The sequence below is a fragment of the Pseudonaja textilis genome, chromosome 3, assembly GCF_049901715.1.
Source record: "Pseudonaja textilis isolate UNSWEBS1 chromosome 3, rPseTex1.2, whole genome shotgun sequence".
Classification (NCBI taxonomy): domain Eukaryota; kingdom Metazoa; phylum Chordata; class Lepidosauria; order Squamata; family Elapidae; genus Pseudonaja; species Pseudonaja textilis.
The window spans coordinates 1,153,232-1,177,749 of NC_141992.1; the positions used below are offsets into that span (position 1 = coordinate 1,153,232).

The window sequence follows — 24,518 nt, forward strand, 5'->3', positions numbered from 1 at the left end:
CAGTTCTTTGCTACAGGCAGATGGTAGTTGTGACACAAGTTCCAGTGGACCATCTGAGCGACTGTGTTGTGACGTTGTTTGTAGTCAATCTGAGCGATTGTCTTGCAACAGCTCAGTACGTGATCGATGGTTTCGTCCACTTCTTTGGATGAAACCGCTGATCAAATACTGAGCTGTTGCAAGACAATCGCTCAGACTGACTACAGAGAGCGTCACAACACAGTCGCTCAGATGGTCCACTGGAACTTGTGACATTGTTTGTAGTCAGTCCGAGCTATTGTCTTGCAACAAATTATTATTATTATCATCATCATCATCATTATTATCACCATCTTTTTGAAATTCAAAATATTAAAGGTCAAGGAGCAATTAGCCAGTGGAACTGCTTGCCACCAGAAGTTGTAAATGTTCCAACACTGGAGGCTTTCAAGAAGAGACTGGAAGACTTCTTTGCCTGAAGTGATGAAGAGTTTCCTGCCTGAGCAGGGGGTTGGACTAGAAGACCTCCAAGGTCCCTTCCAACTCTTCTATTCTATTCTATTCTATTCTATTCTATTCTATTCTATTCTATTCTATTCTATTCTTAATAAGCTGCATTTTCTCAGATATACATTTCTGCATTTCTAAGCTGCATCCCAGGAGGGGGGCGGGAGGGAGGGAGGAAGAACACCCCACAATCTCCCCCTCCCCTCCCCGGCCTGCCAAATCTGAGCTGCGCATCCAATCGGAGAACTACAGCTCTCCCAAAACATTTGATGCGCTCCTATTACCGTATTTACGGGCCGGCCGCTCTAAAGCAGAGCTTTACTACGGCGGCGGGGCGTCCCAACCGGCGGCGCCGTGCTTTACGGCGGAAGGTCCTGCCTGGCCGCCTCCCGAGTTAAAAGGAGGAAGGGGGGAAGAGAGAAGGGCGCTTTACGGCAACTCGCGACCTTTCGCGACACTCGGCGGCGGAGCGGCGGCCATGGACGTGGGGAGCTGCTCAACTACCAGGTGAGGCGGCGTGGGGGGCTGGGGGGCGTCAGCCGGTGAAACTCCCTCCACGAGAAATTGGGGGCGGCGGGGATCGCCTCGCGGTCTCCCATCCACGGCAAAGCCTCAAAAGGTGAGCAGGGGGCTCCCTCCACGCCCCCCCCCGCCCGAAGCATCTAATAGGTCGGGGGCTCAGGAGGAGAAGGGGCACAACTGTGCATTCTCCCCTCCGCCCCCGCCCTTTGACTGAAATGAGGGGGAGGAGGGGCCTCTGTCTTTCCCCAGAGCCCCCTTGCTTTGCCCCCTCGCCCCCTTCCGACCCCCAAGGCTGGGCTGGGCTTTAACCGAAATGCAGGTCTTTTGAACTCTAAATAATAATAATAATAATAATAATAACAACAACAACAACAAAACAACACCATTAATACCAATACTACTACTAATAATACTGATAATACCAATACTAAAAGGAATACCAATACCAATTAATAATAATACCAATACTACTACTAATAATACCGATAATACCAATACTAATACCAATACCATTAATACCAATTAATAATACCAATAATAATAATACTGATAATACCAATACTAATAATACCAATAGTAATAATACCAATACTAATAAGAATACCAATACCTAATAATAATAATAATAATAATAATAATAATAATAATAATAATAATAATAATAATAATAATAATAATAATAGCAGCAACAGCCTTTATTGGCATTGTCCATCATGCATACAGTGAAATTGGTTTAGCCTCCCCTGGTGGGATCCATGGCAGAGTTCACCTTATTTGTGAAGCTGTTCTGTTGTGTGTATTGGTTGACTGGGTGGGCCCAGGAAGGGCGGGGGTGGGGTGGGGTGGGGGTCGTGAGGAGACCCCAATGGCCCTTGGTCCAGGGAGGGGCAAGCAGGGGCCTTACGGGGTCCTTGGGGCTCTGTTTGAGCTTGGTGGCTTTCTGGCAGACGTTTCATGACCCAACCGGGGAACGTCATCAGGGCTAGAAGGGAGTGGGGTGAAGAGGAGCAGAAGGAGAGAGAGGAGGAGGAATAATTGAGAAACGGGACAAGAAGGAGGGGGAAGGAAGGAAGGAAGGAGGGGAGGAGAACTCTGCGGTCCTTGCGGCTCCCTAAGCTTGTCTGTTTCCTTGCAGACCTTTCATGACCCAACTAGGGAACATCATCAGTGCTAGAAGGGAGGGGGGATTGATTGTTTGATTGCAGACGTTTCCTGACCCTACTTGATAGCATCATCAGGGAGGTTTGTAGAGAGGAGGAGGAGTCCTGTGGCTCTTCGGTGCTCTCTTGAGGTTGGGTGTTTTCCGCGGACGTTTCCTGACCCCACTAGGTAACATCCTCAGTGCAAGGGGCACTGGGGCTCCTTGTTCATAGGTTTTTAGCTCTCTTCCCAGGACCCCTAAGAGAAGCTGCTCTCTTGGCAGAGGTGGGAGGCCTACAGGAGTCAAGGCCTCCTGTGTCCCCCCAACCCCTTTGAGGAGTAGGGAGGTATCGCCCTCACACACCCCCCCACCGTTTCACCCCTGTTCCTTCGGATAAGAAGGTAGGGAGAAGGCCCGCTCCTTTGCAAGTGGGCCCATCCACCTTCTTGTATGCACACACACACACACACACACACATACACATACACACCAGAGTACATAAAGAGACACACACACACACACATAATACCATTAATACCAATTCTACTAATAATAATACCAATAATACCAATACTAATAATACCATAATAATAATAATAATAATAATAATAATAATAATAGCAGCAACAGCCTTTATTGGCATTGAACCGGGGAACGTCATCAGGGCTAGAAGGGAGTGGGATGAAAGGGAGCAGAAGGAGAGAGAGGAGGAGGAATAATTGAGAAAAGGGACGAGGAGGAGGAGGGGGAAGGAAGGAAGGAGGGGAGGAGAACTCTGTGGTCCTTGCGGCTCCCTAAGCTTGTCTGTTTCCTTGCAGACCTTTCATGACCCAACTAGGGAACATCATCAGTGTTAGAAGGGAGGGGAGAGGAGGAAAAAGGAAGGAAGGAAGGAAGGAAGGAAGGACGGACTGTGGGGTCCTGGGTGCTCTCTGAGCTTGTCTGTTTCCTTGCAGACCTTTCATGACCCAACTAGGGAACATCATCAGTGCTAGAAGGGAGGGGGGAAGTTAGGGGAGAAGGATGACAACTATATGTGGTCTTTGGATGGGGATAATCGGGAGTAATAGAAATAGAAAAACCAGAACACAGCTGGAAGGGACCTTGGAGGTCTTCTAGTCCAGCCCGCTGGTCAGGCAGGAAACCCTATACCCTTCCAGACAGATGGGGGTCCAGCTCTTGTTTAAAAAATCCTCCAGGGACGGAGCAGCCACGACTTCTGAAGGCCCGTCATCCCCCGGATTCCTTGTCCTCCTTGTTGGGCAGTTTCTTCTCAGTTCCAGGTTCCTCCTCTCCTTGATTGGGGCTTTTTCATTTTTCATTTTTTTATGATCCAAATAGCAAACATCCTCAGTGCCAGAAAGAAGAAAGTCTCGGGGAGAGGAAGCTTGATCGTTTGATTGCAGACGTTTCCTGACCCTACTTGATAGCATCATCAGGGAGGTTTGTAGAGAGGAGGAGGAGTCCTGTGGCTCTTCAGTGCTCTCTTGAGGTTGGTTGTTTTCCGGCAGACGTTTCCTGACCCCGCTAGGTAACATCCCCAGTGCAAGGGGGCACTGGGGCTCCTTGTTCATAGGTTTTTAGCTCTCTTCCCAGGACCCCTAAGAGAAGCTGCCTCTCTTGGCAGAGGTGGGAGGCCTACAGGAGTCAAGGCCTCCCTGCGTCCCCCAACCCCTGTGAGGAGTAGGGAGGTATCGCCCTCCCCCCCCCCCGTTTCACCCCCTGTTCCCTTCGGATAAGAAGGTAGGAAAGAAGGCCCCGCTCCTTTGCAAGTGGGCCCATCCACCTTCTTGTATGCACGCACACGCACACACACACACACACACAAACACACATACACATACACACCAGAGTACATAAAGAGACACCTGATTGTGGAGTTGTTACGCATGTTGAATGGGTTTAGTTTACCAGGACTAAGTCACACAGGGGGCTTCTGTCATACAGGGAGCCCTCAACTTAACGCCTGCAATGGAGGACCTGTATGCTGCGGGAGTCAGAAAGAGGGCTGTGAAAATATTTACAGACTCCTCACATCCCGGATATATAAACTGTTTCAGCTCCCACCCTCAAAACGACGCTGTAGAGCCCTGCACACCAGAACAACTAGACACAAGGACGGTTTTTTTCCCAAAAGCCATCACTCTGCTAAACAAATTATTCCCTCAACGCTGTCCCAACTATTTACAAAATCTGCACTACTATTACCAATAAACTTCTCATCCCTCCTTATCGCCCATCTCCTCCCACTTGTGACTCTATGACTGTAACTTTGTCGCTTGTATCCTTACAATTTATATTGACTGTTTCCTAGTATGATTTGATTGCTTATTGTGCCCTATGACTATTACTAAATGTTGTACCTGATGATGCTTCACTCTTGACAAATGTTTTTATGTACACTGAGAGCATTTGCACCAAGACAAATTCCTTGTATGTCCAATCACACCTGGCCAATAAAGAATTCTTTCTTTCTTTCTTTCTTTCTTTCTTTCTTTCTTTCTTTCTTTCTTTCTTTCTTTCTTTCTTTCTTTCTTTCTTTCTTTCTTCCTTCCTTCCTTCCTTCCTTCCTTCCTTCCTTCCTTCCTTCCTTCCTTCCTTCCTTCCTTCCTTCCATCCATCTCCATCTCTCTCTCTCTCTATAAATATATATATAAATATATATATTTGTTTTCTGAGGTTCTCATGGTATTTGTATGTGGATCTTTGGTTGTTGGGTTTCTCCGCGTAAGATTGAAGTATCTAGGCAATGTTTCGATGAAGTCTCATTCATCATCTTCAGGCTTCTGTCTCGGCTCTTGCTTCTCAGAGTGACTCTGAGAATTCACTCTGAGAAGCAAGAGCCGAAGACAGAAGCCTGAAGATGATGAATGAGACTTCATCAAACGTTGCCTAGATACTCAATCTTACGCGGGAGAAACCCAACAACCAAAGATCCACAAATATATATATATATATATATATGTATATATACACATATATGTATATATACACATATATGTATATGTGTCTGTCTATCTATCTATCTATCTATCTATCTATCTATCATCTATCTATCTATCTATCTATCTATCTATCTATCTGCAAGAAAACAACCAAGCTCAGTGAGCATCAAGGACCCCTCAATCCTCTTCCTCTTCCTCCTCCCCACAAACCTTCCAGCCTTGATGACGTTGCCTAGTTGGGTAATAAAATGTCTGCAAGAAAACAAATTCAAAGAGCACTAAAGACCCCACAGTCTTCGTCCTCTTCCTCCTCTTCCTCCTCCTCCCCGCAAACCCCACTCCTTCTACAACTGATGATGTTCTCTAGTTGGGTCTACCCTATGACTATCATTAAGTGTTGCACCTGATGATTCTGGACTCTTGGCAAATGTCTCTTTTCTTTTATGGACACTGAGAGGATTTGCACCAAGATAAATTTCCTGTGTGTCCAACCACACTTGGCCAATAAAAAGAATTCATTCATTCATTTATCGTGTTAAGTGGGAAATTTGTTAAGTGAGTGTTGCCCCATTGGATGGCTTTTCTCGCTAAACTTGTTAAGAGAATCACTGCTGTTAAGTGAGTCTCACGGTTGTTAAGTGAATCTGGCTCTCCCCTTGAGTTTGCTTGTCAGATGGTTTCCAAAGGGGATCCCACCCCCCGCGGGACACTTGCAACCGTCATAAATGTGAGTCGTTTGTCAAGCACCTGAATGTAAATCACATGACCAGGGAGATGGTGCGGTGGGGGTAAGTGTGAAAAAGGGCCATAAGTCATTATTTTGAGTGCCGTTGTACCTTTCAACCGTTACTAAATGAACTGTTGTAAATGGAGGACTTCCTGTACAGAGTTTTCCTGCTCTCTACTTCATCTTTCCAGGCCTTGAAAATGGAAGCGGGAGGAGATACGGGGTAGTTCTTGATTTAGTTCGTTTAGTGACCATTTGAACCTGCAATGGCACTGAAAAACGTAATTGTTGACTATTTTTCACACTGAACAACACTTGTCCCAAAGGAGCTTTCTCAGGAAGCAACTGGACTTTCTGTTTGTTTCTTTTTTTCTTTTGAAGAGGTTTCGCTCCTCATCCCAGAAGCTTCTTCAACTCTGACTGGATGGTGGGGAAGGGAAGGATTTATGCTCCTTGCTGAGAGCCGGTCATTTGCACCCTTTTCGAGGGTCGCTGAGGCCGCTTGGGGGTTTCTCTGTGTCCTGAATGGTGCAAATTGGGTGTGGAACTTCCTTGGCTCCTGGATGTTTTGTGCAGATGTTTTCATGCATATGGGTGCGGAGAAGGCTCCACGCCTATTTGCACCCCTCAGGTGACCCCCGAGGACCCCGAGAAAGCTCCAGGTGGCCTCAGCGACCCTCTGAAAGGATGCAAGGGACCAGCTGTCTGCAAGGAGCACAAATCTTTCCTTTCTCCATTATCCTGTCCGAGATGAAGAGGCTTCTGGTACGGGAAGTGAAACGTCTTCAATGAAAAACCAGAAAGTTCACTTGCCTCCTGAAAGAAAGAAAAAAAAAAAGCACTTGGAAGACTGAGAATCTTCATAGAGGCTCACGATGATTGCAGCCTCCCCGTGGTCACGGGATCAGAATCCAGGTTCTCGGCAGCTGACTCGTAGTTACGACGGTTGCAGTGTCCCAGGGTCACGTCATCCCCTTCTGCGACCAGCAACGTCGGGTGGGGGATCCAGACCCACTTAACAACTGTGCGACCAGCTTCAGCGATTCACTTAACAGCCGTGGCAAGAAAAGTCGTGAAACGAGGGGGGGACAAAACTCACTTTAACAACTGTCTCACTTAACAACAGTTGAGCTCAATTGTGTCCGTAAGCCCAGGACCGCCTGCGTTGTAAAGCCTTGAAAATGGGAGCGCTAGGAGGCGAGGGGTGTCTATTTGATGATTGTGGACATATTTGAATTATGGACATATTTGATCTTGTTCGGCTTTTCCGCCTCTCTTGTTGGAAATGACTCTCTGTTTGCTCTCAGTCCTTTTCGCTGGAGCCAAAGGTCTCCCTCGTTTAATCCCGGCAATAACTTGGAACGGCTGAGCAAATGTCTTTCTCTCGTGTTCCGCTTGTTCTAATTATCTATAATAATTACATTCCTCTTATGAAGGGAAAGCAAGTTCAGCTAAAATATAGCGGCGTGTCATTTCTTTTTTTAATTCCCCCCTGCTGGACAGATAAAAATCAATTGCTAATTTAGAACACGGGTCTTTGTGGCGTCCCTTGTCCTTTTCTTGCACGCGATTGCTTCTTGCCCTCCTTCGAGCATCGCGGCTGGATTCCCGCCAAGATAAAAGAGAGCATCTAGAAGTACCCAGGATGTTAATTATGTGGGAATATCTCGGGAATCACTCCTCCAAACGCCGGCATCATAAATTGCACATTCTGTATTGCCGTCCAGTGTGATATTTGCGCAGAGAAGGGTTCATCTGTCGGAGAAGACACATCCAGTATGAATATCAGTAATTTATGATGAGCGATTTGTCCGTTTTGTAGAGGTTTTTTTTTTTTTTTCTCTTTCCCCCCCGCAAAGCCTTTTGTCTTTATTTGGCCAATTTTTCGCGTTTGAAATGCCAGCCTGGCTGTAATAGAAGCTGCCCTTGAGCCTCCTGGTATTTTCTGAAAACAAATGAGAATCGAATTGATTTTATTGCAACAATTTATATGCCTGAGGGGAATATAGACAGGAGATGCAATGGTGAAAAATCGTTCGGTAGTTTCCCCAGTTCCTTTGCCAGCCTGATTCGTCGTGAAACTGACCAGTCTCCTTTTCAGATCATCCAAACTGGCTGCCATTATTGGACCAGAAGCATTGATTAAGGGGGCAAAGTGCTCCCCCAACCCGTTGCTGAAGAGATTCTTCAGCCGCAGAATTGGGGAAAGTTGCAATTTTATTACATAATGCAGCAGGGAAGAGGAGCTAATTTTTAGAATGGCTTTTTCGCAATTTGCCAAGGTGAATTATCCTCCAGGATTGGTGTTTCTAAGAGTTTCAAAAGAAATTGCTGTATCCGATGGAACCGGAGCAGAATATTTGTAGCTCAGGATTGAATCCTGCGGTTCTTGGTGTTCTCTGGGCGGAGGTCTTTGGTACTCTTTGAGTTTGGGATTTTCTTTTAGACGCTTCCTGACCCAACTAGGCAACGTCATCACCGTGCTTGAAGGGAAGGAGTTTGGAGAGAGGAGGGCGAGGAAGAGGACTGTGGGGTTCCATGGTGCTCTCTGAACTGGGTGGTTTTCTTTTCGGTGTTTAATTACCCAACTAGGGAACGTCATCAGTGCTAAGAGGAAGGGGGTTTGGAGAGAAGAGGAGGAGGAGGAGGAAAAGGACTGTGAAATCCCCGATGCCCTCTGAGCTTGGTTGTTTTCGTGCAGATGTTTCATGACCCAATTACAGAACATCATCAGTGTTAGAAGGAAGGAGATTTGGAGGAGGAGGAGGAAGAAGAGGAGGAGGAAGAGGAGGACTGGGAGGTCCTTGGTGCTCTCTGAGCTGGGTGATTTCCTTGGAGACGTTTCATGACCTCACTAGGGAACATCATCAGTGTTAGAAGGGGCGCGGGGTTTTGCAAACCAGCATTGATGAAGGTGCTGACGATGACGCTTCCTAGCTGGGTCATGAAACCTCTGCAAGGACAACAACCCAACTCCCAGAGCCCCCAGGGTTCCACTTCTGTGTATCTTGGCCTTGGCTTAGCCTGTGGGGTGAAGCAGGCCGTTGTGGTCCACAAATCACAGTTTACGGCTTCCGCGTCTTAAGCAACTCCGGGCTGTTCCAGTTTACTTAGCAGGTTAGTCCTTTGCCTGAAATAACCCCCCCCCCTCTCACCCGGAACGCTTTTGTGAGACTGCAGTGTTTGTGGCACACACACACACACACACACACACACACACACACACAGAGGTGCACAGCCTGTGGGGTCTTCAGGCTACCCCCACCTGGGCCGCCTTTCCTGCCGATGTGCCAGGAACCGCCTCTCGTTCCCTTCGGCCCGTTTCTTTCCCGCCAAAGGCAGCCTCCCTAAATCTAGCTAATGTTTTTATAACTGCGTTCTGATCCATTTCTTCGCCCGCAGCCGGGAGTCAGATGCTCGCAAACGCCGATTTGTCACCTGCATTTCAGGAGGGGAGGCAAAAAACAAACAAACTCCAAGCTGGTTTAAGCCTTAGCCAGCATTGTTGGCGGAGGGGGAATTGTCCCTTAAAAGGCATGTGGGGCTGCAATGATTTCCAACCAATTCCTTCCATTCGGGCATCCCGGGAACCTGGGCCCGGCTAGGAGTACCTGGGACAGGTCTGTTTGTTAGCAAAAGCGAAGCCAGCTGGGGTTGCCCGGAGAGCCACCTTTAAACCATGGTTTCCCAAATGGGTAAGTTTGCAAGTTTCCAAGTTCCCAGAATCCCCGAGGTAGCAAATGCCGGCTGAGGCAGCCTGGGAATCGAAGCCCCCCCAAGTCTTAAAGTAGCCACGGTTGGACAAGGTGAAGATTGGAGACTTCTGGTCAAGTAGTTAAGGTACCAGGCTAGAAATTGGGAGACGGTGAGTTCAAATCCCACCTTAACCAGAAAAAAAAAATGTTGGTGCTTCAGGGTTGAAGGGAGGGGTCCTTGCTTGTTTTCTTGCAAAACCTTTCATGACCCCACTAGGTAACATCATCAATCCTAGAAAGAAAACAAACAAGACCAATGCACCCCCCTTGTAGCACTGATGATGTTCCCTAGTTGGGTCATGAAATGTCTGCAAGAAAACAGCCAAGCTCAGAGAGCACCAAGGACCTCAGTCCTCCTCCTCTTCCTCCTCTTCTTCTTCATCTCCTTCTTCTCCTCCTCTTCTTTTTTTCCTCCTCCTCCTCCTCCTCCTCCTCTCTTATTCTTCGTCTCCTTCTTTTCCTCTTTTTTTCCTCCTCCTCCTCCTCCTCCTCCTCCTCCTCCTCCTCCTCCTCCTCCTCCTCCTCCTCCTCCTAGCACTGATGATGTTACTTAGCTGGGTCATGAAACGCCTACAAGAAAACAACTCAGCTCAGGGACTCCAGTTCAATCCTGAGCTACGAATATTTTCTTCTACTGGTGTCTTTTCAACCGCTTCTAATTTCGAGGGAAAACATTCATTTTTCACCTTTCATTGTTTCTTTAGGACTTTTTTTTCCCCCGTTTTGGACAAGGTGCTTTTGCCATTATTGATTGCCCTCTCGTTTAATTCTAAGTACTTCTGATATAATTTGCATATGGCAGGGAAGACATCCCGAAATGTAAGACTGCGCCGTATTTCATCGCCCTCATTTCTGCCCCCCCCCCACCCGCCGTTTGTATGGAAAACGAAAATTGATTTTCCTCATATTTTTTTCTACCCGCTTTGGAAATGAAAGGCTCCTGCAGCGAGGGGATTTGGGGTGGGGGAGATTTCCTTTATTCAGGCCTCTTTCCGGTCTCTCTGGCCTCCTGTTGGTCCTAGCCTAGAATCAGGGTGTGGGGGTGGGGGGGGGGAGGAAACCTTCCTTTCACAAGAGCTGCCGCCTCTCAAAGCTTCTCGCTTGGAAACGGATTTACTGCCCTGCATCCGATCCCCTGGCTGGTCGCTGGGATTTGCTGTCCCTGCAAGACAGGGCTGGTCGGAGGAGGGAGCTGGCTGGAGGGAGGATTTCTGGTGGATTTGCAATCCCTTCTCGCACGGATGACGTTCCCTAGTTGGGTCATGAAATGTCTGCAAGAAAACAGCCAAGCTCGGAGAGCACCAAGGAGCCCACAGTCATCATCTTCCTCCTCCTCTTCCCCTTGTCGTCTTTCTCCTCTTCCTCCTCTTTTTCTTCCTCCTCCTCCTTCTCTTCCCTCCTCCTCCTTCTCCTCCTCCTCCTCCTCTTCTGCTCTTCCTCCTCCTCCTTTTCATCTTTTTCTTCTTCTTCCTCTTTTCCTCTTTCTCCTCCTCTTTCTCCATTTCCTCCTCTTTTTCTTCCTCCTCCTCCTCCTCTTCCCTCCTGCTCCTCTTCCTCCTCCTCCTTTTCCTCTTTTTCTTCCTCCTCCTCCTCCTCTTCCTCCTCTTCTGCTCTCTCTTCTCTTTTTCTTCTTCCTCTTTTCCTCTTTCTCCTCCTCTTTCTCCTTTTCCTCCTCTTTTTCTTCCTCCTCCTCCTCCTCTTCCTGCTCCTCCTTTTCCTCTTTTTCTTCCTCCTCCTTCCTCCTCCTCCTCCTCTTCTGCTCTTCCTCCTCCTCCTTTTCCTCTTTTTCTTCTTCCTCTTCCTCTTTTCCTCTTTCTCCTCCTTTCTCCTTTTCCTCCTCTTTTTCTTTCCTCCTCCTCCTCTTCCCTCCTGCTCCTCTTCCTCCTCCTCCTTTTCCTCTTTTTCTTCCTCCTCCTCCTCCTCTTCCTCCTCTTCTCTCTCTCTCTTCCTCTTTTTCTTCTTCCTCTTTTCCTCTTTCTCCTCCTCTTTCTCCTTTTCCTCCTTTTTCTTCCTCCTCCTCCTCCTCTTCCTGCTCCTCCTTTTCCTCTTTTTCTTCCTCCTCCTTCCTCCTCCTCCTCCTCCTTTCTGCTCTTCCTCCTCCTCCTTTTCCTCTTTTTCTTCTTCCTCTTCCTCTTTTCCTCTTTCTCCTCCTTTCTCCTTTTCCTCCTCTTTTTCTTCCTCCTCCTCCTCCTCTTCCCTCCTGCTCCTCTTCCTCCTCCTCCTTTTCCTCTTTTTCTTCCTCCTCCTCCTCCTCTTCCTCTTCTGCTCTCTCTTCCTCTTTTTCTTCTTCCTCTTTCCTCTTTCTCTCCTCCTCTTTCTCCTTTTCCTCCTCTTTTTTCTTCCTCCTCCTCCTCCTCCTCTTCCCTCCTGCTCCTCTTCCTCCTCCTCCTTTTCCTCTTTTTCTTCCTCCTCCTCCTCCTCTTCCTCCTCTTCTGCTCTCTCTTCCTCTTTTCTTCTTCCTCTTTTCCTCTTTCTCCTCCTCTTTCTCCTTTTCCTCCTCTTTTTCTTCCTCCTCCTCCTCCTCTTCCTGCTCCTCCTTTTCCTCTTTTTCTTCCACCTCCTTCCTCCTCCTCCTCCTCCTCTTCTGCTCTTCCTCCTCCTCCTTTTCATCTTTTTCTTCTTCTTCCTCTTTTCCTCTTTCTCCTCCTCTTTCTCCATTTCCTCCTCTTTTTCTTCCTCCTCCTCGTCCTCTTCCCTCCTGCTCCTCTTCCTCCTCCTCCTTTTCCTCTTTTTCTTCCTCCTCCTCCTCCTCTTCCTCCTCTTCTGCTCTCTCTTCCTCTTTTTCTTCTTCCTCTTTTCCTCTTTCTCCTCCTCTTTCTCCTTTTCCTCCTCTTTTTCTTCCTCCTCCTCCTCCTCTTCCTGCTCCTCCTTTTCCTCTTTTTCTTCCTCCTCCTCCTCCTCCTCTTCTCTCCGTAATCGCTTTTTCCTTCCGATCTCCCTTCTCCAAACATTGAGTCTGGGCTCTGCCTGATCAAACAGCCTCCGTGCCAGCCGTGGCTCCGCCCGGCCTCTGGGCAACCTGCCTCCGAGTTCAGCCCTGAGTATTGATGGGAGGAGGTAAATGGGGGGCGGAGAAGCAGCAGAAAACACAACGATCCTGCCTGCCACACCTGGTGCTGTCCCGAGGGGCCAAAAATCCATCCCCTTGGCAGTTCCAGAGGGAGCCCTGGCGGATGGCCTGAGCCGACGACGGTTAAAGATTGTAGCCCCCTGGCTTTCTGGTGACATCCGGGGGTCATAGCCCACCTAGCTAGTTCAGGGGCTTCTCTTCCAGGATCCAATCTGAGTCGGTCCCCAGGACCAGTGGTCAAATCGGGATAGAGCCGGAAGGGACCTTCGAGGTCCTCTAGTCCAGCCCACTGCTCAAGCAGCAGACAGCGTACAATTCCCTGACAAATGGCTGTCCGGTTGCTTCTTAAAAGCCCCCAGGGGTGGAGCAGCCACAACTTCTGGTGGCAGGCAGTTCCACTGGTTCATTGGTCTCACTGTTAAGAAGTTTCTCCTTATTTCCAGGTTGAATCTCTGCTTGGATCAGTTTCCGTCCATTGTTCCTTGTCTGGCCTTCAGGTGCTTTGGAAAATAGCTTGACCCTCTTTCTCCTCCTCTCTGTGGCAGCCCCTCAAATATTAGAAAACCTCTTTCATGTCTCCCCTGGTCCTTCTCTTCCCTAGATTAGCCAGGCCCGGTTCCTGCAACCGTTCGTCGTATGTTTTAGCCTCCAGTCCCCTCATCATCCTGGTTGCTCTTCTCTGCACTTTTTCTAGAGTCTCAAATCTCTTTTTTTATAGTGTGGTGACCAAAACCGGATGCAGGACTCTAGGTGTGGTCTTACTAAGGTTTTATAGAGTGGAACTAATACTTCTCATGATCTTGATTCTATCCCTCTGTTGTAGTTCGGTATCACCATTTTTATTCCATCAATCATTCAGCTGGAAGGGACCTTGGAGGTCCTCTAGTCTAACCCCACTGCTAGAGACCCTGTACCATTTCAGACAGGTGGCCACCCAGCCTTAGCCTGACCCCCACTCCTTTGTGGCGGCCCCTGAGATATTGGTAGACCCCCCTAGTTCTTCTTTTCAATCCCTGCAGCCGTTCTTGATAGGTTTTCGCCTCCACTCCTCTAACCTCTCCTCCCCTTGGGGCTGGGCGGCCCAAAACACCAGCATTTCGTGGCCTTCTGGTCCGCTGGCGCTTGAGCTAGCAGACCTCATCTGTTTTGTAAAGCTACCTCTGCCTCCTGTAAATCCAATCTTTTGCCGGGTGGGGCCTCCTCCCCGTTACTCCCCCTCTCCCAAGCCAAGTTTTCTGAAGAGGGAAAAAATTGCTGGTCCAATAAAAGAGGGTATTTGTGGTCCGGAGTGGAATGATGGCGTCCTTGGGGCTCTCTGAGCTTTATGGCAGCCATTTCACGACCCAAGTAGGGAACGTCATCATCAGTGCTTAGAGTAGGGCTTGTGGAGAGGAGGAGGAGGAGGAGGAGGAAGACTGGGGGGTCCTCGGGGCTCCCCGAGCCTGTTGGTTGATTTATTTATGTTTTGCCTTTTTGTAGCCGCTCAACTTCCTCAGAGAGAAAGAGAATCCTGGGGTTTTCTGGCAGACGTTTCACGACCCGACTAGGGGACATCATCAGGGCTAGGAAGGAACGGGGGTTGTGGAGAGGAGGAAGACTCTGGTGGTCTCTGAGCGTTGACGTTTTCTTGCAGACATACCCAAACTAGGCCACGTCATCAGGGCACCCACCTAAGTTGGGCAGCAGAAACGTCTGCAGGAAAACCATCCGCTTCCCAGAGCACCAGGCAGCCCCCTCACCATCCCCTCTATTTTGGGGGTGCCAGAAACGAAGGGGCCCCCCCTCTTTCCTTGCCTCCCACCGAGGGTTCCCCCTCCTGCGCTCCCCATGCCTGCAAAAATGCCTTCCCTGGCCAGGGGCCAATGAATCTCCCTCCCAGCAGGCCAGCAGCCAGCATCTTGTAACAGATCGACAAGAGACGGAAGGGACCTTGCAGGTCATCTAGTCGAACCCCCCACCACCACCACCCCAAAGTAGGCGATCCTAGACCGGTGATGGCACATTTTCCAGGCTGTTTTCTGAGTCTTTGGGGGGGCATTTTTGGCTTGGAAAAACGGCCTGAAAACATACCCAAAGCGGCCATGTTTTGGGGCTGTTTTCAGGCCAATAACGGCTCGAAAAATGGGCTGAAAATGGCCAAAAGTGACCCAGAAAAACAGCTATGCGTGCCCCGGCTAGTTGGTCTTCGGTTTTCTGGCACTCCGGCGTGCTCATATGCGCGCGCATGCGCACACACACACACGTTCTGCTTTGGTCACGCATTGCCGGAGAGGTTTGCCATCCCTGCCCTGCCCCATTTCTGACCGAAGGCAGTGCAGCCTCTTCTTGAAAGCCTCCAGGGATGAAACTCCTTCACCTTAACTTTCCTGTTTCCGAAATTGCAGGAGCCCAGGCGGCTTCCTCCTTCTAAGGGGGTGGGGGTGAGGATGGGGGTGCTGGCCAGTCTGGGTCTGGGAGGAGGAGCGGGGCCTTCTTCTACCCAGGGGATCCCCCAAGGATGAAAAGGCTGCCTTGGAGTAGACCAGGCCCTACTTGGGACTTCCAAACCGGGACCTTCATCGGTGGCTCTTCTCCTTCGACGGCTGAAGATTTTGCCTGCTGGCCTCCACAAAGCCCCTTCCTCTACCCCCGCTCCTCTCCCCCGCTTTCATCCTCCTGCAACGCACGGCTTCCCGGCACCATAGTAACCGGGTTTATTTGCTTTTGCAGCCGGCATCTTCTTAAACAAGATTAAGGCAAGTGCGTTAATTCCCGCCCGAGTCCCTCGCGCCGCCCTCCTCCCAGATTCAGCCCTGCTGCGTCGGGCTGATGAGGCTGGAGTTTACCCGAGCTTGCAACTCCAGATTTTAAATTTTTTATTTTGCTGGAAGGAGCCTCTTCAAAGGGACCCTTTTGGAGGCAGGGCGGTTGGTGAGCCGTGCACCGGGAGGCAATCCGGCAAAGGATGCCCACCGAGCACTGATCTTATTTTATGGCACGGTTTGTAAATCACCTCTCCACACCTCCAAAGGGAGGGGGTGAATACACACACACATACTTACACACACACAAACACACACACACACACACTGTGTTGCGGGATATGCAAATCACGAACGGAGCAAGCTGTTTTGAAAATACGCCGGATGCAAAGAGGCTCCGTTGGGAGAACCGTCAAAAGCCAGCTTCGCTTCGCGGTCCACATGGGAGGGGCGGGGGGGTCCAGCAGGGAGGGGGGAGGGCAGATTGTAGAGTAGAATAACTTTAGGGTCACTTGGAATGGACGCTAACCGGTGTCCATTAAAATGAAATTCCATTCGCGCTCGGCTTAGCCGTGGAAATGTTGGGGGTCAAACGTGGTCATAAGTCAAAGACTGCCTGTGAGGTCATTGGATTTAGGCTGTCCTGGATGTGTGGCCAATGGCTTAGTAGCCCTCTGGAGAAGTTCCAACAGGTGCCCTTGTCTTTTCAAGGACACATTTAAGGCCCACAAGGACTTCTAGGGACGCATAAGGACACGTAGGGACATAACATCCGAAGAGGTTGGATAACCTTTGGTCTGAAGTGGTGTAGAGTTTCCTGCCTAAGCAGGGGGTTGGACTAGAAGACCTCCAAGGCCCCTTCCAACTCTGTTATTCTATTCTATAACAGATAAACAGAATTGGGAAGGACCTTGTGGGTCATCTAGTCCAACCCCCTGCCCAAGCAGGAAACCCTACACCATTTCTGACAGATGACAGTCTAATCTCTTCTTGGAAGCCTCCAGTGACGAAGCTCCCACAATTTCCAAGGGCAACTTCTGTTCCATGGGTTGATTGTTCTCACTGTCAGAAAAATCTCTCCTTATTTCCAGGTTGAATCTCTCCTTGTTCAGTTTCCATCCATTATTCCTTGTCTGGCCTTCAAAGATGCCTTGGAAAATAGCTTGACCCCCTTCCTCCTCCTCTCTGGGGCAGCCCCTCAAATACTGGAAGGCTGCTCTCCTGTCTCCCCTGGTCCTTCTCTTCTTCCCTCGACTGGCCAGGCCCAGTTCCTGCAATTCCATTCATCTTAAGTTTTAGTCTCCAGATAAAGACACCTAAGATATATATAAGGGCATAGAGGGACGCCTAAGGGCATGTGAGGACCCTCCTATCCCAGGCACGACCGGGGTTCCTTGGACGTAGGCAGGGGGGGACCTGGTTGTCTGGAGCGTCGTTGGGGGCTGAACGGCTCTGTCAGGCCCGGCCCTGCGTCCCCTTCCCCTCCTCCTCCGGCCCAGCGCTGGGCTGCGTGAGAGGCCTGGATGCTCAGCTCAGTGGGAGAGGCTCCTTGCCCTCAATGGGGGGATTGAAGGCGATGGGAGGACACGCAGAGCCTGCCTGCAGGTCGGGGGGGGGGGTCAGAGAGAGGGGGGCTCATTGGGTCCCCGAGAATCGAGGTAAGCAGGCCCCGGGGGGGGGGGAGGTGGCACGAACAAAATGTCCCCTGGGTTCCTTTTTTGGAACCCCCTTTTCAAAAACCAACCCAAAAAAAAAGAAAGAGAGAGAGAGGGAAAGAGAGAAGGAGGGAGAGAGAGAGAGAGACCAAATACAGTTCTAGTCTATCCACTTTTCTATGACATGAATGTGGGTCCTTTAACAGTGTTGAAGGGAGTTTTCTGGCTTTTTTGTTTTCTCTTATGGTGTTTAGTTTTGATACTTGCAAGGAGAAGAGGATGGAGGGAAGGGAAGGGAGGAAGGAAGGAAGGAATACAAGAGATAAAGGAAAGAGTAGAACAGATGGACAGAAGGAAGGAAATTGAAACAGGAAGGAAGGAAGGAAAAAAGGGAAGGGAGATATAGAACAGGGAGGGAGGGAGGGAGGGAGGGAGGAAAGGAACAGAAGAAGGTAAAAAGGAAGGAAGGAATAGAACAGATAGAAGAGGGGGAGGGAAGAGATGAACAGAAGGAACCCAACCAGGCAGGCAGGAAGGGGATGGAAGGAAGGAAGGAAGGATGGAAGGAAGGAAGGAAGGAAGGAAAGATGGATGGAAGGAAGGAAGGAAAGAAGGAAGGAAGGAAGGAAAGAAAGGAAGGAAGGGAAGGAAGGAAGGGAGGAAGGAAGGAAGGAAGGGCTGGTTTTTCTAGGGTGCCAGTGTTGCAGATTAGTTGGTGGAGCTTTTCTTGCAGGGTGGGGGGCAGGGAGGTCTTTTCGGCCTTGGAGGACAAGCTGCTGCCCCTGACGAAGGAAGAAAGGAAGGGAAAGAAAGTAAAAGAAGGGGGAAAAAAGAAAAGGAAGTGTAGGAAATAGGGAAAAGGAAGAGAAGAGAAAGGAAAGGAGGAAGAAGGAAGGAAGGAAAAGAGGGAGAGGGGAGCAAGATAGGCAGGAAGGAAAGAAAAAGGAAAGGAAAGTGAGGGAGGGAGGGAAGGAAGGAAGGAAGGAAGGTAGGAAGGAAGGAAGGAAGGAAAAGAGGCAGTAAAAAAGGAGGGGAGGAAAAGAGGGGAATGAGGAAGGAAAGGAAAAAGGAGTGGGAATATAAAGAAGAAAAAGAGAAGTGGGAGAAAGAGAAAAGGGGGGATAATGGGAAGAGAGGGAGTCGGGACCCCCACAGGGGACCTCTTGCCTTCTGGGACGTGGCTGTGTGGCCCCCTTGGCTGGTCCCCGCCGGCATTTCCAGGCTCCACCTGGCACAGGTGGGCAGGACCCCTGGAGTCCCCCACCCTCCCCCAGCCAGATCCCCTCTCCCTCCCTCTTTGCTCCAGGGGTCCCTTTCAAGCCAAGCCTTGGCTCCCCCCGGTGCTGCTCTTCCTTCGGGGCCCACGCGGGCTGGGCTGGGGTCTCCGCCGACGTCACGTTTCCTCCTCCCAGCCAAACAGGGGCACCAAACGGACCCGGGAAGACGAGGAGGAGGAGCTGAAGACGCGGCACAAGCCGGTCGCCTCTCGGGAGCGTGGCCGTTACCGGGAGGAGGAGCCCCCGGCAGCCGAGGAGTCGGAAGATGAGAAGAAGAAGCTGCTCCACATCATCGAAAGAGGCGAGGAGGAGGAGGAAGAGGTGAGGGTCTCGCCCTGCCCTGGCTCCTGGCTCCTGGCTCTGGCCGGTAGCCGACCCCCCCCTCCCCCGGGCCCTTCGGTCACCTGCTCCCTTCCGGGGCCACGCAGACAAGGCAGCGCTTTCGGGGGGACGGTGGTGGTGTCCCCACTTGAGTGCAGAAACCATGGCTTCTCCAACAGTCTTAGAACTGGCACCTCCAGCCTCGGCCCCTTGGTGACTCAGGGTCTTCAACGTGTGGACTTCAATTCCCAGAATCCTTTTCTACGGGTTGAGATATTCCGGGAGCTGGAAGTCCGCAAGGGGCCGAGGTTGGAGACCCCCCCCGTCACAGAACGTAGAATCCTCTCCTGTCAGTTCCTGCATTTTTCCTGCAAAGCGGGGACGACGACTGTTTTTACAGTTCATTTAGTGACTGTTCGAAGCTACAGCGACACTGAAAAAAGTGGCTTCTGACCGTTTTTCACACTTACGACTGTTGCAGCATCTCCCTGTGCTCATGCGCTCAACATTCGGATGCTTGGGAGATATTTACGATGGTCACAGGGGTTGTTTTTGCGACCTTCCTACTCCTATTCTATTCCTATTATCTATTCTAATTCTATTCTATTTCTATTCTATTCTAATTCTTATTTCTACTCTACCTCTTCTCTTCTCTTCTCCTATGCATTCAATTCCGTATTTTCTATTCCTATTCTTAGCAAGCGCAGGGAGCACCAAGGAGCCCCCTCCCACCAATTGTTACCTGACACAGCAGTGGGGAGGGAGGGAGCAATGGGGTGGCAAAATGAGGGACCCTCCCAGCTGCCACTTGCCAGTGTTGGGCCCCCCCCCGATCCGAGACCCCCTTTAGCAGGCGGACAGTCCCAAGGCCACGGGGTGGGGGAGTCTCTTCCACCTGGGCTTGTGGTGGGTGCCGGAGGTGGGCTGTGACTGTCTCCTTAAACGAGGCTGTGTTTGGGCAGGAGGAACCTCTGGACGAAAGCTCCGTGAAGAAGATGATCCTCACCTTTGAGAAGAGGTCTTACAAGAACCAGGAGCTCCGGATCAAATTCCCGGACAACCCCGAGAAGTAAGTTGGGTTGGGGGGGTGGTCCTGCCTGTTTCTCTAGGGGCCGCTCTCCGGAAGGCGTCCAGTCCTCATGGTGCGAAGGGAGACGGAGGTGCCTCTTCTCTCCCCTCAGAAGGGAGGCTGAAGTTCTCAAGGCTCTTCAAACGTGGCCAGTTTAAGACTTGTGGACTTCAACTCCCAGAGATCCTGAGCTAACATGGCTGGAGGAGGAATTCTGGGAGTTGAAGTCCACAAGTCTTAAAACTGTCAAGGTTGAAGACCCCTGATCTATTACCTACCTATCTATCATCTGTCTCTCTTCTCTCCCCTCTCTCCCTACCTATCTATCATCTATCTATCTATATATATATCATCTGCCTATCATCTATCACAAGGGCCTTCAACCTTGACAGCTTTAAGACTTGTGGACTTCAACTCCCAGAATCCCTGAGCTAACATGGCTGGAGGAGGAATTCTGGGAGTTGAAGTCCACAAGTCTCAAAGCTGTCAAGGTTGAAGACCCCTGATCTATTACCTACCTATCTATCATCTGTCTCTCTTCTCTCTCCCTCCCTCCCTCCATATCTACCATCTATCTATCTATATATCATCTGCCTATCATCTATCACGAGGGTCTTCAAACTTGGCAAGTTTAAGACTTGTGGACTTCAACTCCCAGAGGTCCTGAGCTAACATGACTGGAGGAGGAATTCTGGGAGTTGAAGTCCACAAGTCTTAAAGCTGTCAAGTTTGGAGGACCCCGCTGCTCTAGCGGTTCTCAGTCATGAGCTGTGGTGGCGCAGTGCTTACAGGGCGGTACTGTAGGCTGCTTCTGCTGACTGCTAGCTGCCACCCGTTTGGCAGTTCGAATCTCACTAGGTTCTAGGTTGACCCAGCCTTCCCTCCTTCTGTGGTTGGTAAAATAGGAACCCTGATTGTTGAGGGCAAGAGGCTGACTAGAAACCGCTCAGACAGGGATGTAAAGGCAGTGTGAAGCAGTACATAAGTCTATGTGCTAAGTGGGAAGGAAGGGAGGGAGGGAGGAAGGAAGGGGAAGGGAAGGGAAGGGAAGGGAAGGGAAGGGAAGGGAAGGGAAGGGAGAAGAAAGACAGAAAAAGGAAAAGAGGAAGGGAAATGGAAGGAAGGAAGGAAGGAAGGAAGGAACGAAGGAAGGAAGGAAGGAAGGAAAGAAGGGAGAAGAAGGACAGAAAAGAAAGGAAAAGAGGAAAGGAAATGGAAGGAAGGAAGGAAGGAAGGAAAGAAGGGAGAAGAAGGACAGAAAAGAAAGGAAAAGAGGAAAGGAAATGGAAGGAAGGAAGGAAGGAAAGAAGGGAGAAGAAGGACAGAAAAGAAAGGAAAAGAGGAAAGGAAATGGAAGGAAGGAAGGAAGGAAGGAAAGAAGGAAGGAAAGAAGGGAGAAGAAGGACAGAAAAGAAAGGAAAAGAGGAAAGGAAATGGAAGGAAGGAAGGAAGGAAGGAAGGGAGAAGAAGGATAGAAAAGAAAGGAAAAGAGGAAAGGAAATGGAAGGAAGGAAGGAAGGAAGGAAAGAAGGGAGAAGAAGGACAGAAAAGAAAGGAAAAGAGGAAAGGAAATGGAAGGAAGGAAGGAAGGAAAGAAGGGAGAAGAAGGACAGAAAAGAAAGGAAAAGAGGAAAGGAAATGGAAGGAAGGAAGGGAAGGAAGGAAGGAAGGAAGGAAGGAAGGAAGGAAGGAAGGAAGGAAGGAAGGGCCGTGATGGCACAGTGGTTAGAATGGAGCATTGCAGGGCTAATTCTGCTCACTACCAACAAGCCAATCATAACTAGTTCAAGGTTGACTCAGCCTTCCTTCCTTCTGTGGTCGGTAAAATAGGGACCCAGATTGTTGGGGGCAAGAGGCTGACCCTATAAACTGCTTAGAGAGGGATGTAAAGGCACTGTGAAGCGGTATATAAGTCTAAGTGCTCTTGCTATCCAGGTCCTGGTTGTCCCAAAGGTCCTTTTTCAGGAGGCAACTGGACTTTCCTGGTCTTTTCTTTTGAAGGCGTTTTACTTCTCATCCAAGAAGCTTCTTCACCTCTGATTAAAAGGTGGAGGATGGAAGGATTTATGCTTCTTGCAGGCAGCTGGTCATTTGCATCCTTTTAGAGGGTCACTGAGGCCCCTGGGGAGTTTATCTGTCTCCTTGTGGTCACCTGAATGGTGTTCATTTACAACAGCACTGAACAAAGGGGACTTATGACCGTTTTTCACACTTAGACCGTTGCAGCATCCCCATGGTCATGTGATAGAAGTTCAGCCGCTTGGCAACAGACTCGTGTTTACGACGGTCGCCGTGTCCCTGAGTCACATGATCCCCTTTTGTGACCATCTCACAAGCAATGGTCTTAAAGATTGTGTTAGTAACTTAACAACTCACTAACTGTCTCACTTAGCAAGAGAAATGTTCGGGTCAATTGTGGTCCTGGGCTAAACATCCAGAAAAGGCTACAGATTTGGTTCGACTATTGAATTATCCAAAGGATCTCTCTCTCTCTCTCTCTCTCTCTCTCTTTCTCGTTCCCTCTGTTTCTCTTTCTCTCTGTTTCTTTTTCTCTCTCTCCTCTTTTTCTCTGTCCCTCTGTCTCTCCTTGCTGTCTCTCTTTCTCGCCCTCCCTCTTTTTCTCTTTATTTCTTTTTCTCTTTCTATCTCCCTTTCCCCCTCTCTCTGTTTCTTATTCTCTCTCTCTCTCCCTTTGTCCCTCCCTCTCTTTCCCTCTCTCTCTCTTTCGCTCTCTTTCTCACGGCCACCCGCCTTCTCCATTTGGAGCGGAAAGGACCCCCGTTGCCCTTGACCTGGCTTCAGCAACGGGCCTTGGGGAAGAGCCCTAACTCGCTTCCTGACGGTCTTCCTCCCTGTGTCCGTCTGGGGAAGGGCCTGGCCCTGCCCGCCTGTTCGTTCCTCTGGGCGGCCGTCCTAAATGCAACCCGGAAGGAATGGCTGCACAAAAAGCCCCATCAACTCTTTTTGGGGTGGTGATCGAGTCCAGGGAGGGGAAAGCCGAGGGCGGGGCCAGCGCATCTCCCGGAGCCCCCGGGATGAAAATGGGCCAGTCGGGGCTTGGAACTGGCCATGAGGGTGGTGGAGGCAGAGGCTGCGCTTCCCTTCAGCTTAACGGCAACAAAACACCAAACCCAAGATGGAGAGGAGGAGGAGGAGGAGAAGAAGAAGAAGAGGAGGAGGAGGAGGAGAAGGAGAAGAAGAGGAGGAGGAGAGGACCATGGAGTCCTTGATGGTCTCTGAGCTTGGTTGAGTTGTTGCAGATGTTTCATGACCCAACTAAGTAACATTGTCAATGCTGGAAGGGAGTGGGGTTTGTAGGGAGGAGGAGGAGGAGGAGGAGGAGGAGGAGGAGGAGGAGAAGAAGAGGAGGAGGAGGAGGAGAAGAAGGAGGAAGAGGGGAGGAGGAGGAGAAGAAGAAGAGGAGGAGGAGGGGAGGAGGAGGAGGAGGAGAAGAAGAGGAGGAGGAAGAGGGGAGGAAGAGGAGGAGGAGGGATTCGGGAGGCAGCAGGAGAGCAAGACAGCCCAGGCTGTCTTCCTGTGTTCTCCTTTGGTTGCCATACCTGCCCAACTCCACTGAGGCACTTCTGGGGGGCGGGGCTGACGCTTATAAAACTAGGAAACTATTTAAAAAAGATGGAAACGATAACACCTATCAAGTAAATAACCCCCAAGCTACAACTCCAACGGGGTCCCAACATTTCTGTCGCTAAGCAAGCCTTCGTTAAGTGAACCTGACTCCCTTTTGCAGCCTTTCTCACGACCTTTGGAAGTGAATCGCCGTGCTTGTTCTGATGGAAGGGAGGGAGGGGAAGGGAAGGGAAGGGAAGAGTCTTCCGTAAATCTAGGCTCCCCATGGGCTTTGGTGGTCAGGAGGTGGCCAAGGGGGACCACGTGACCCCCGGGCACAGCAACGGTCGGTCATCAGTGCGAACCAGTTGCCAAGTGTGTGGATTTCGATTTGGACAAATCCGGCTGCTTGTCCCGAAGGTGCTTCCCCCCCCCAAAAAAAAAAAGGCAACTGGGTGTTTTCCTTGGGTGTTTTCCCCGAGGACCGTCTGCTTCTCCTCCAGGAAGCTTCTGACGCGGAAGGTCTTGGTTGAGAAGCGAAATGTTTTCCGGGGGACCCAAAAAAGCCCCAAGAACGTCCAGTCGCCCTTTTTTGGGGGGGGGAGGAAGGGCATCTTTTGGGGCAAGGCCGCCAGGTTGACCTCGGGGTGGGAGACGAGATCTTCCTGGACCCTCCCCGATCCCTCTTGCCCCTCCTTCCCGCAGGTTCATGGAATCCGAGCTGGACCTCAACGACATCATTCAAGAGATGCACGTGGTGGCCACCATGCCGGACCTCTACCATCTCCTGGTGGAGCTCAACGCCGTCCATTCGCTCCTGGGCCTCCTGGGCCACGACAACACCGATATCCTTCTCGAGGGGAGGGGAGGGAGGGATCGCCCCCCGCTTGGTTTGTGTCGGTCTCTCGCCCTCGCCCAGGGCCGGGCAGCCAGAAGGATTATCTGGGGAGGGGGAGGTGGGGGGCATCGGCCGGCTGTCTCAGGAGGGGGCTCCGGAGGTTCGTCTTGGGAGAAACGGGGGGGCCTGCAGCACCGCCAGGGAGAGGCGCAGGGGGCCGGGTGGGGAATGCAAAGAAAGACTGCGGATGGGCGGTTTGGGGGGAGGCGAGGGGGCTGGCCGAGAGACCCCACCCCTCCCTTCTGTGGGCCCACTTTGGAAGGTTTTGCCCTTCAGCAAATTAGAACTGAGTCTTGTGTCTGTCTGTCTCTCTATAGCTACCTACCTACCTACCTACATCTCTG

The 24,518-nt window shown here is 50.4% G+C and overlaps 1 protein-coding gene across 1 annotated transcript in view; it reads left to right on the forward strand.

Moving 5' to 3' along the window:
• Positions 1-755: 755 nt before the first annotated feature.
• Positions 756-24,518, forward strand: part of CTNNBL1 (catenin beta like 1) — a 99,999-nt gene continuing 76,236 nt past the window's right edge. The window contains exons 1-5 of the mRNA XM_087928743.1: positions 756-771; positions 881-993; positions 18,455-18,640; positions 19,603-19,709; positions 23,982-24,121. Coding sequence (XP_087784869.1) covers positions 756-771; positions 881-993; positions 18,455-18,640; positions 19,603-19,709; positions 23,982-24,121 — 562 coding nt within the window. The remainder of the gene's footprint in view (positions 772-880; positions 994-18,454; positions 18,641-19,602; positions 19,710-23,981; positions 24,122-24,518) is intronic.